We start from the raw sequence: 12,232 nt of genomic DNA on the forward strand, positions 1-12,232 counted from the left end.
ATCACCTGCAGCTCCCAGAGTGTATCCAAACAGAAACACTCACAACAGAAGAGGAGATAGAGCCACGGTGAGTCTCACTCCCTTGCTCCTGATGGAGAAACTGAGGAATGGTCTAACGTTCTGGGAAGCAAACCCCCAGCAGACAGCGGAGCGGAGAAGATCCTGAAGAATGCTCCGTGGAGAGCAGTGGATCCTCTGTCACATCCCAAGGCCATTCACTCGTTAATTCCACCATCAGGTTTAAATTGAGATTCCCAACATGTGCCAAGTTAGAACCAGCATACTTCAAGGCTCCGCTCTGGGCCGACAGGCTCTGGACCAGGAATTCCTTCTTGCATTGATGCTGTCACGTGCACTCTGGTTGTATCCATTTCTCTTTCTGAGACTGCGATGGACTACATTATCCTGATTAACTAACAAGATGAGAAAAACATGGGAATTTGGCAGAGGAGGTATTTTTTGGGCTTTGCTATATGCAACAGCACCCTTGCTATCTCCTTGTCTTAGCCTGAGCAAGGCCAAACATCCCCTTAAATTTAAGGTTTGAATACAAAAGAAAAATCACTGATGATTGCGACACACTGAAGTTGTCCACTGTTCAAATTAAACGTCATCCATGGAGCTGACCCATTTTCACTTCAGGAAGCAATTTGGTCACCATCTTTCCTTTGAGTCAACGAGCAGCCTTCCAGCTGATTAACTTGTGTTAAGCAGAATTAGTTTTTTGTTGCTTATAACCACTATATCATGGCTAACACCCTTCCTCACCCAACGCTGGATTGTGACAGAGTCAAGTAAAGAAGCCCACGAAGCTGCCGGGAGGAGTTACTTACTGGGCTTCTGGTACCAGCCGAAGGGGTAGGTGCGGACTTCTGTGTCTGGAGAGCCACAGTCCCAAATATGCCAGGCCCCTCCATTTTCCTCACTGCATGTTTGAAGACCAAGGCTGTTCAGAATTAAGCATGTCACCTCCCCTCCTGGAAAAAAGAAAAGGGGGAAAAAAAAGCCAGCTAGGACCAGGAAGTTAAGTACCAGAGATACCAGCTAAATGAGAGAAATTGAGCAAGCTGATTGCTCAGTAGACATGAAAATCAGCCCTGTTCACCTCCTTGAGGAGCTGCAGGGTCCAAGTAAGAGAACAGTGGAGACTGCCTACCCCAGACTATTCAGTGTACAGGGAGAGGGGCCATCACCATGATCACCTTTTAACTGGGAAACATTCAGAAAGCCAAAGCCGGTGCAGCATGGGTCTGTGTCACAGAGTCGCTCACATTCAAAGAACCTGGTGTGAGATGAGAAAGAGCAGTCTGAGAGCTTTTGTGGGTGGCCTTAGGGTCTCCGGGGTCATTCCTATTTTGGAACCACTTTCTTCATACCTGCCTAAAACTGAGGCATCAGACCAACACACACTCCAAAACAACCTGTTCCCTAGCAATAAGGTCCTTTCTGAAGACAATACTCCTTACTCCTTTCTCAGAAATGTCATCTCACCATGCTTCTTTCCATCACTCAGCCATTTAGCAAACATGTATTCTATGCTTATCACATGCCATGCTCCAGGTCAAGCTAACCCAAGGTCTGGTTTTATAATCCTCTTGAATAGAGCACCAGGAGGCTCTGAAGATCAAGTTCATTGGCATGCTTGATAATTTCTATTAACTGAAAAGGTATAGCTCAATATTTCTCCTTTCTTAGCTGAATGGAGGCCCTGGATTGAATAGTAGGAATTTATCTTAGCTAGGGCTTTGATGTTGTAACCTTCTCATTATCAAAATCCTCAGTCCTTTTGGGTTCTATAGGACTTATTTTTATTTTTGTCTTTATCTTTTGTCTTGTGCCATCTTCTCCGTACAAGTAGAGTGGTCTTAGTAATAGACACTGGAGCTGTGATTAAAACAACTCACCCATTGGAAACAGATTTCTCAGACATGGGCACTTTGCTTCTAATGGAAATCCCCGACACTTTTTGGAATGGCAGGCGCATGTAGAAGTTTTTCACTTTATTTGCCAGTGTAACTATACAAAAGAAGAAAACAAAATGGTGTTATTTAAATAAATAGGCACCTTTGAACCTATAAGGCCATGAACCTATAAGGCCAAGGGAGCAAAACCACAGACTGACAGCTTCCAAACACAGAATGTTAAACTCGGGTTACTCTTGGCTGCCATTCCTAATCTGACTAAAATAACAATAAAGACATTCCTGTGATAGCGCAAATTCATACTTGTGAAGCTGGTAGGAGAGGAAACCATAGCAATAAAATCTGTTAAGCTACAGAGTAAAAAACTGGCTTAATAAGTCCCCGAAAAGACAACTCCATTTTTTCCCATGGGAGGAACCCAAAAGCAGCTCCACATTCCTTTGGAAATGCCAGTAAGTGTAGCGATCAGCACAGCTGGGAGTACAGGAGCCTAAACCAGAAGGAGCTGCTGAGAATCTAAGCATGATACACTTGGTTTTCCACATGCCACACCTCTTCTTCGGCCAGTGCCATCCCCATCATGGAAAAGACAGGAGGCTTATAGAAGGTAGACGGAGGGTCTCTCCCATGCTTCAGGCAGAAGGAATGCCACGAGCATCACTTTGCAAGTGAGGGGTTCTTCCAAGTCAGTGTACATGGTGAACAGTAAGCCTTCCCCACTTTCCAACCTTTCCTGGCAACTGTACTACTAGCATGTAGGATTATGGTCCAGGAAAGTTACTGAGATATTTTTCTGGAGAAAAACCTAAGGGTGGGCTAGCCAATCTGTCCCACAGAGAAACCTACAGTAGACAGGCTGCCACCATGAGCTCAGAGCTTTCCAATCAGCCTGGGGGCCTCCTTCATATCAGAGTGAAAAACCAAAAGGCACTTGTAGCACAGAAAGCCCCAGCAAAGCAGACAGGACCAGAAACAAAGCATGGCAACAGGTCAGGAAGATAGAGACTGTACAGGGTGACAAAAAAACACGGTAAAATAGAAGTGCATCACTGGTGATGTGGTGCAGTGGATTGTGCAAGTGCACATGCTGCTGCTGGTATTTCATCTAACGGTACTAGCTGTTGTCTTGGGTTCTGATTGAGCTCTCTGCTAGTGCAACCAAGAAAGCAGCAGAAGATGGCCATGTATCTGGGCCCCTGTCACCCACATGGGAGGCTCAGATGACATTCCAAGTTCCTGGTCTCAACTGGCCCAGCCCTGCATATTGCAGCCACTTAGAGAGTGAACCTACAGCAGGGAGATCTTTCAGTCTCTGTATTGATCATTCTGCCTGTCAAATAAATAAGTTTTTTAAAAAGGTATTTTGTTAAAGCCAGTTACTGCTGAGCTCATCCATATTAAGGAGCCAGGTGTGGTTCCCACAGACCCATGCACCTGCAGTGGCTTTTTCTATTGAAACTCCAAAGTGGAATTATTCCCAATGGTTGACTCAAGGCAATTTTTTAAACAGCCTTCCACCTCTACAAGGAACATAGATAACTTAATTCTGAGAGGGAGAAATTAGTCTTAATATTTTCAAAATCACAGAGCCAGAAGCCTATTGGAAATAACTGATTATCCTGCTGAGAAACCTGCAATCGACACACACACAGACTGACACAGAATCCCCCAATGCTCACCTTTCTTCCGGAACAAGGCCTTGGGCCTGTGGGGCAGAACAAGCCTGCAGCCCCAGCTGTTGGATTCTATGATGTCATCACACTCCTGGGCTTCTGGGTAGAGGGTGCAGGTATAGTACAAGGGCTCGCTCTCTGTTATATCCACAAGCCGACAGAAAAAGGGTTCCTGGACACAACCTACAGGCAACAGAGCACTGGTTGTTAGTCCCTGGGAGGCCTTCAAGTCCAATGAAATCTAGGGGGAAATGCCTTGAAGAGGCTCTTCCTAGGCAAAGTGGAGGACCAAAGCAGTTATGATCACATGATGTGCAAGGACTAAGAAAAACACTGGTGTTCTGCTAGCTAGGCAGATGGTGTAAATAAGGTGGCATCTGAATGGGGTGAGAGATAATTCAGACTTAACACCACAGGGGGTACAGTCAGGATCTACAGACCAGAGGCTGCGGGGCTATGAAAACTGTGAATGTGCTGTCTGATTCACCTGCCCCCTTTGTCACTGGTGTAAGTGAGTGGCCAGGAGCAAGGAATATGTTTTACTCATTTGCTTGTTTTGGTTTCGTTTCTTTCATTTCCAAAATCAAACCCAGGACCTAAAATATAATGCACATTCAACAACTGCCTGTTGGGCAAAGGATGGGTGAATAGCTGGGATTCATGGGGTGGTTAGAACAAATAGATGGGTGAATGGACAAACAGATGAATGGATGATAGATTCTGGGATGAAAATTAAGGTTAACTATACTGTATAGTTCTTAAAGATAGGAGTTGTGTCCTGTCTTTCTTCTATTAAAGAATTTCAGAGAATTCATGGAAAACCCTGAAGCAGACACTTAGCTCAAAGATTGGTATACCCAGGTTAGAGTCTTGGCTCCACCTTCTAACTCAGGCCTGCTGGGGCAGCAGTAAAAGCTCAGGTACTGGCTTCCTGTCACCCACATTGGAGGCAAGGATTGAATCCCAAGCTCCAGTCCAGGCCTGGCTACTATGAGCCTTTGGAGAAGGATCCAACAGATGGAAGTGCTGTCTGAGTATGTGAGCGCGTGTGTATGAGTGTCTTTTTCACAAACAAAAAATGTCGTGGAAAACAAAATTAAAAGACTAATTTAAAAGTTTTTAAATCCTTGAAGTATTTTATAGCATGCAGTTTTCATGAACTTTTTGAAATGCCCTCAGATATCATGTGCTACACTAAGTGTAGTCACCACTGAGTTACGTCACTGGGCTTGGTCTGAGCTGTGTCCTAGGAGTTGTTAAATTTGTCCTTTGATGTCTGACCACATGGTGTAGAAGAAAAAGCATAAGGTCCAAGGATGCTCACGAGAAAGACACCACTGGTTTGCCTCCTGAGCTGAAAATAGGTGTTTGAAAAGCCAGTGCTTTTGACTGGGCAGGACTCGGCTTCCATTGACAACAACTTGGTTAACGTCCACAGGCGAGAAAAGTTCTCCTGTCAAACCTGAAAAAGAGAGACAACATCAACTTCCTTTGCCCTTGTGTTCGCAGTAAATATGAAAGAGAAAGTAATGTAGGTAGACACAAAGAGCCAGAGCAAGCGAGGTGAGGACCTCTTTATGCTATGTCAGACCAGTTCTGAAGTCAACAGGGCTGAGGGCTGGGGAAGGCAGGAAGGGTTCTGAAGGGCCCAGGGAGCCCTGTCATCTGTGGAATTGAAACACCTGGAATATTCATTTGGAAGACACCATGGGAGCTCTCTGGCCCCTTTGTGTATTCACGGCCAGGTCTTTCCCCATGAGAGTTCTGCCCAGTGTTCCTACAGTACTGCACCCCTCTGTGCTGATGACAGGACACACGCCCCAACACTAGACAGCAGTGCTGTCAAGCCTGTCTCTTCTCAGCCTTCGTGTTTCTGAATTTTCCTTGTGTCAGGTGTCAATCTCCAGCTCAGATCTCTTGCTGCCTCCATTCCCTGACATGTTCACCACTCCAAGAGCGTTTCTCAGTCTGGGATCCAGCTGCATTTGAAGCTCATTTCTGATTGCTTGGCGACATGCCAGCAACATGCAAACACCTCTGGCTCATCCCCATGCTGTTCACTGTCCCCATGTCACTGTTCATGCCCACCCCTATATTGACACACAACCATTCAATCCCCTACTTCTATGGTGCTAATCAGGCTTCAAGGACCAATCACATTCCCCCCAGCTGTGATGCTGTGACTCTGTGAAGAGGTTCCCCAGGGCTGAGGACCTCAGCAACCAGGCCCATAAGGAAACACTTTAAATCTTGCAAGATTTCTGTCTCTCCAGACGATAAAATATAGATCAGAAGAGCCAGGACATATATGCAGGGCCCCTTACCTCAGGGCTCTGCAATAAGGGACATTGCACCGCCCGTGGGCCTTGTGCTACGCCTTGGGCTGGGGTACTTCTCAGCAGCCCACCTTCCAAGCTTTGCAAAACAAGGACATCTGTGTTGAGCTCCCTCACTAACAATACCAGGCAAAGGGGACAAGGGCTTGGTGAGCAACTGACGAGAAGAGAAATGTGTCATGGACAGAGATCCAAGAGACCAGTTTGCCTCGTGGCCCTTTGGAAGCTGCTTAGCACCTAATCATACAAGGGCCAGTTCATGTGTCCGTTGTGACTGAAACGTGCCTGGCCCAGGTCAGAGCTCAGGGAGAGTACAGACTGCCTCTAAAGCCACAGTTACATTCACTCGACCATATTTGTCCTGAGTCCTGGCACAGATGTTTCCCAGATCACCTTTGCCCAAGTGTCCCCTGGAAGCCTCTGGAAACTCCTTCGAAGTTCCTCTGGAAAGCCTGACTCCTACAAGCCGCCTTGCACCCTCCTCCTACAACACCCCTGCCTTCAGCACCTGTCCCTGTTGTGCCTCTACCATATAGCTGCACCATGGCTGACACGAGGCTGTGGAAGCCAAGGACACAGCCTCTGCTCACCATCACCCACAGGATGGATGACTGCGCTGTGTGGTCACTTTATTTTCTCACTGTCTTAGGAAGCACTCAGTTCCTCTTTGTGTCTCCTCAGACTTTGCATGCACTTTAAAGGCAAGGAGGCTGGGACAGGGCTTGCCAGAGCAGGCTGCTCCCATGGCTTCCCAAGGGCTTACCTCAACCGCCCAGACTGATGGCAGTAACTGATACATGAAATACCTTGTTGGGATTTGAATCAGAGAGCTCATTCCCACGGCCTTGAGAAGCACAGTGCAGGTGAGTGAGCCCTGGAACCACCCCCAGCCTTGGTGCAGTGGGATTTCTCCTGCAGGCACCTGATCCCCTTCAGCTGGGTGTGTGATCAGGGAAACGATCCCCTTCGGCTGGTATGAGAAAGGGAAACCCAAGCTGAGTTTTGTCTGGCCACCCTGAGCTCCACCAAGGTCTTGAGCAGAGACCAAGTTCCCCCTCTAGGGAGGAGGGGTCAGGAGCGGCTGTTGTAGGAATCGGGCACATTAGGTCTCTGGCAAAGTGTGTGATGATGACTTTACTAGAATGCTCCCAAGCACCCCCAACTCAATCACATTTGCCTTGTCAAGAGTGCAGAGTGACCCAAGAAGGACACCACCAAGATTAGGAGTCATAGAAATAAATGCCCTGATCTGGCAGGATGGCAGGGCCCTGGAGGGGACTGGGACAAACTGCACAGCTGCCCTGGAACTGCAGCACAGCTCGGTTCAGTTTGGAGGATAGTTACCAAGTGGAAATTGGCAGCTGGTGCTGCCAAATTTTTCTGTTTTTTTTTTCTTAGAGAGGCTGAATAATCTGACTTCTTTTATATAAAATCTCCCAATAGAAAAATATTGACCTTATTAAAGGAAATAAGAGGTCTGTTCATCAGTTTGATCAAAAAAAATCCATCTGCTCTGCTGGACTGGTTAGGTAGAGCTCAAGGTACAAGTCCATGTGGTCTGTGCCTGGCAGGTGGCTCGTGTCCCACAAGGACCTGGACTGTGAGTCAACCAGCCACAGACTGAATTCTGGCACTGCTGCTTACTTAGCACTAGATGGGTTTGACCAGGGATAATGAAGCACTTTAAGCTCAGAGAGTTCCTTGGCAAAACCAACCAGCAGTTGTGACACTGGGGCAAACAGGTTTCTGTAGCACTAAATCCAAGGCCTGGCACCCAGGAGGCTTAGGGGACAGTAGTAAGGGTTGGGGGGGGGGTTGCTCTCTTTTACTTCCTCCTGGGGAGTTTTCTGTGTCAGCAGGAAGGTAATGATGGGCAGTAGTGATGAGCACTGATGAGCAGTGAACGAGCTCTCCGATTTGAACTAGAAACTTGCTTGAGAGGCTGATTTGTCCGCTCACTCATACTGGACAAAGATCAGAAAGGTGAGCTGCCTGACGGTGCTGCAGAAGGGACCCAGGATGAGGCTTGCTTGGAAAGCAAGGAGGGCAAGTTCTCACAGCAGGTGCATCCCTCTCTATGATTCACTCTCAAAACTGATAACTACAGTGGAAACCTCTGTGTGGGGCAGGTCACCTTACCTAGAGAGATGGGATGGGAACATGCCCTCAGATTGGACCCCCACAATACAGAAAGCGGAATGTGATGGGGATGATGCTTGATTGGATGCCTGCTGTAAGCCAGGCTGCGTGCAAGCAGGGTAATCACTGATACCTCCTCCACCACATAGGCACAGTGCTGCCCTCTGAGCACCTATTATGTGTCCCTTTGTCTCCAAATCAGCCTTGGGCTCTGACACAACTCTCACATGTAGATGAAGAAATGACAGCTGGGAGATGACTCACTTAGGGTTACATAGACAGAGCTGGGATTTGAACCCAGGTCTGCTTAAACTAAGAACCCAGTTTCTAACACACACACACACACACACACACACACACAAACATTCCTGAGATCCCACAAGCACTGAGTAAATGCAGAGGGTCTTCATAGTTGCTAAACAAGTGTGACAGCATGAAGTCTATCTCATGTCGAGCTACACACTCTGGGAAGGGACAATCATTGTTTGGGTTTCTGTTGGGTCCAAGGCAATTGCCATGTGTCTTCTCGCCTCATGGAATAAGATATAGGCAGGATTGTTTTTGCTGAACCCATGAAGAACCCAAAGTTCTTAACAGGTAAGCAAATTACCCATGCCTGTGTAGGGCGTGGCAAGTGGCAGAAGAACAGTTCAGGCTCTAGTTAATCTGCTTTGTAGCCTAGCCTCTTTCCTCCCCTTTGTTTCTACCCATACCCCCTCTCTCTTTTAGTTCCTCCTTAGTAACAATTGTCAAGTAAATGTTGTTCCATTTAATGTTCAAATTCATAGCTTCCACTGCATGTCATGAGTCTTTTGCGAAAGATTCTCAGTTTGCTGTATCATTAAACCATTTCCAAAAGTTACAGTCCTCAGGCATGGTACACACAAAGCCACGATTGTGATCAGGTGAGATCTTTCCCCTTAACACAAGAAGGGGCTTGTCTGGCTTCCTTTTAATAGTTGCTTTCGTAGCTAGTAATCAAGTGCATCTATCATGGCTCTGTCTTGCTTTCTGTGCCACTTGCCTGTCCAGGAAACTGTCATGTTTATGAAGTGGATGACTAGGTGGACCCTTAAGGGAAAGCATCTCTGTCTGAAGAAAGGGCAATGCCATTAGTGTATTCATTGACTAAAGCCTTGGTGCCACAAGCTGGGCTCCGCAGCTGAACATATCCAAGGGTATGAGGTTTTCAGGATAGGTACCTGTTTCTGTTGGAGATGCTAGCCTTCGTTCCATGTCTCCTTTACACGCCAGAGACTCAGGCCGAGACCCCATGTCAGAATCTAGCAGGGGGAAAAAAAAACCATAGAGCAGTTGTGATGCTAGTAAGGAAAGGTGGTACAGGTGTGTGCAGTCTCATGGGTTCCCACACCAGGTCCCCAGGACAAGATCTGGAATAGATCTTGTGGCACAGGGCTGCACTCCATGGGCTTTTACGGACCATTTGCCCACCTCCCAGTGACAGAACTGTTGTGCACGATATTGAAACTATTAACATCTTCAAATTCTTTTGGAGGAAATAGAATGTTAATATATGTTAGTATTTATAACACCTGTGAAGATACAGAGTAAAATTCCCAAGGGACTCGGAAAAGTGCAGATTCAGAGAACTAAAATAATTTGTCCCAGACCATTCAGATGGTCAATAGTCCAGCTGGCATTTGGAAAGATAAAAATAAATAAACAAAACATCCAAATAAGGGAGAGCTTGCCAAGAAAGACACATAAGCCTGGGGGAGAAGAGGGTCTCAGGCACGACTTCCAGACACTGCATTCTGCGAGGTCAATGTCTCAGAGAGAGCTAACTCCTTCTTCATTTAATAGGTCATGCTTTGCCATCAGAGATTTCTGATAACTGGCAAGCACTGGACTTCGGGCACACTGCAGGGCCAGGGTCTCACTCAGAATTTTCTGGTCCCATAGCATTTCACTTAGCCTAGGCAAGGCTCAGTCTTCTTGACTTTAAATGAATAAAATGTCTCTCCACTTGCAGGCTTGTCTAGCAGGTCTGAGTAAATGAGAATCTTAATGAAGATTCTTAATATATTGTTTTAAATCAAAAGCCATGGCACGTACTCTTTTCTTTCCCTCCTCCCTGCCCTTTCTGCTTCATCCTTCTTCCTCCAGTCCTCTTCATTATTATCTTACCATTGACACCAGCGACATTAATAAGAATTTATTATGTATTTGCAGTGGGCTAAGTACTTTACATGCGGTACTGGCTCAATGCTCATATGTACTTTTTAATTTCCATTAGACATCTGGGCTTGCAGGGACTAATTGACAGTATCAAAGCCACACCAGTGGTTAAGTGAGGCAATGAAGATTCACACCCAGTTGCTGTAATTCCACCCGAAATCTGTACTCGACAGTCTTTCACTTCAAGTGAAGAGTGTGTATGGAAACAGGCAAGAGAGGGACTTTTTCCATGTCTCTCACCCAGTACTTGTGACCATGAAGCATGACAGCTCACTGCCTCGTTGCTCAGATTGGAACTCTTGGAAGTTCATGTCCCACTTTCATTCAACCCTCTCCTAACTGCCTTTCATTGTTTCTGAGTCTGAGTAGGTACTCAACCAATGTTCAAAATTCAGAGGAGGAAAACAGAAGGGAAGTGCCACATGTGTACTCTACCCTGCCCTCCACATGCACCAGATGGCCATGGCAGCACCACCTGCCTGGGCTCTGATCCTACAACTGGGGACCCAGGGAAGAGGTCCATGGGACTCAGTGCCCTGTGAGGGAGGGGCACCAAGTGGCCATTTACAATGGCCTCTAAGCTCCCATCCTGGTAACAGAGGAAGCTTGTGGTCAATAAATTTGATCTCCCCAGAACCCACTGCTTCTCCCTCCACCCTTTCTTGTCCCTTTTGCTTTCAGACTTTTACATCTTATCTGATGAGGAATTAAGATCCTTGTTTACTACAGAAAATGTTCTTTTGGAAAGCACGCTTCTTCAAGTTCCCTGTGGGAGCACGTTACCCTTAACTGAGAGGGGCTGGACGTTCATCTGTTATCTCTGCCCCTTCAATCATGGAGCTCACCTTTCCAGAGATAAATCTGCTGAAAATGGATGATGGTGTCTTGAGCTCCTTCCAGGGCTGTCAGACCTGCAAAAGAAAATGTTAATTTTCAAGAACATGCGTACTTTCACCCATTGGTCACATGCCCTTGCCAAGTGCCCTTTCTTCCCCCATCTGGCTCCTTTTAGGCTTGAGAACTCGGTTTCCCATACAAACCACAGCCCAGAAGCTTCTTGAAGCTCTGTTACAACTCGATGGTATAAATTCAGATCTTTCAGATTTTGAATGTCACATTTAAGGCACCAAAGAGTTTATTTTGATGGTGAACCTGGGACAAGAGGATCACTGAAGGAACTAGAAACTGGCTTAAAGAAAACAAAGCTTCTGGGAGACTTCAGAAATCTTTTTCCACATCACATAATTCCTCTGGACTCTTGCTTTCCCAGCCAATTGGGTTTTGAGAACCTCTGTGGGAGAGGTTCTCAGGCTACCTGCTAGAGACCTGGGTCTGTGGTATGCTCCCCAGACCCCAGCTATCAGCTGCTGTCATGATGTAGCCAACTATTAAAACTGCTAAATTCTCCTTTTGGTAGTTTTAGTGTCCACGGATATGACCATAGATAAAGTTGTGCTTGTCACATTCCCTCATAGTCCAGTCCTCAATTCCTGCCAACCTCCCCTGTAACATTGGAAGCTAAGAAAAGGACTCAGAAAATTGTAGGGTACAGGGACAAACATTCATTGCAGGACACAGCTGGCTGGCAATCTGAAGCCACAAGAAAAGACCAACTTTTTCTTTCATGTGAGACTTCATCATGCATAAAGAGCCATTATTATAGTTCCAGCACTATAATCAGCGAGTTTAGCACAGCACATACTGCATACCTCACTATCATGTTATAAAGCAAGATCCCCCAGGTTCCAGCTAGAGAAATCAGGTCAAGAGGGGTTAATGCCTCAACTGAGTCTGTTTTGTTTGGCTCCATATCCCATGTTCTTAACCATCATACAACGGGAAGAATAATGCATTTTATAATTTTCTCCAACCATATTGGTGAAAAAATGTACAAGTTCTTGTGTTTCAAGTGACACACAGAGAACTGCATGGAAAACCCAGCTGGTGAAGTGGTGATTCCTCC

General features: G+C 46.3%; 1 protein-coding gene across 1 annotated transcript in view; it reads right to left on the bottom strand.

The window, feature by feature from the left end:
• The window catches only part of TG (thyroglobulin), a 202,992-nt gene that overhangs the window by 115,167 nt on the left and 75,593 nt on the right, over positions 1-12,232 (bottom strand). The window contains exons 28-34 of the mRNA XM_040979252.1: positions 11,115-11,180; positions 9,273-9,353; positions 4,920-5,057; positions 3,602-3,778; positions 1,905-2,016; positions 1,203-1,282; positions 834-977 (exon numbers count right to left, since the gene is read on the bottom strand). Coding sequence (XP_040835186.1) covers positions 834-977; positions 1,203-1,282; positions 1,905-2,016; positions 3,602-3,778; positions 4,920-5,057; positions 9,273-9,353; positions 11,115-11,180 — 798 coding nt within the window. The remainder of the gene's footprint in view (positions 1-833; positions 978-1,202; positions 1,283-1,904; positions 2,017-3,601; positions 3,779-4,919; positions 5,058-9,272; positions 9,354-11,114; positions 11,181-12,232) is intronic.

This window comes from Ochotona curzoniae, unplaced genomic scaffold (genome assembly GCF_017591425.1).
Source record: "Ochotona curzoniae isolate NIBS_2020 unplaced genomic scaffold, NIBS_Ocur_1.0 contig_3190, whole genome shotgun sequence".
Lineage (NCBI taxonomy): Eukaryota > Metazoa > Chordata > Mammalia > Lagomorpha > Ochotonidae > Ochotona > Ochotona curzoniae.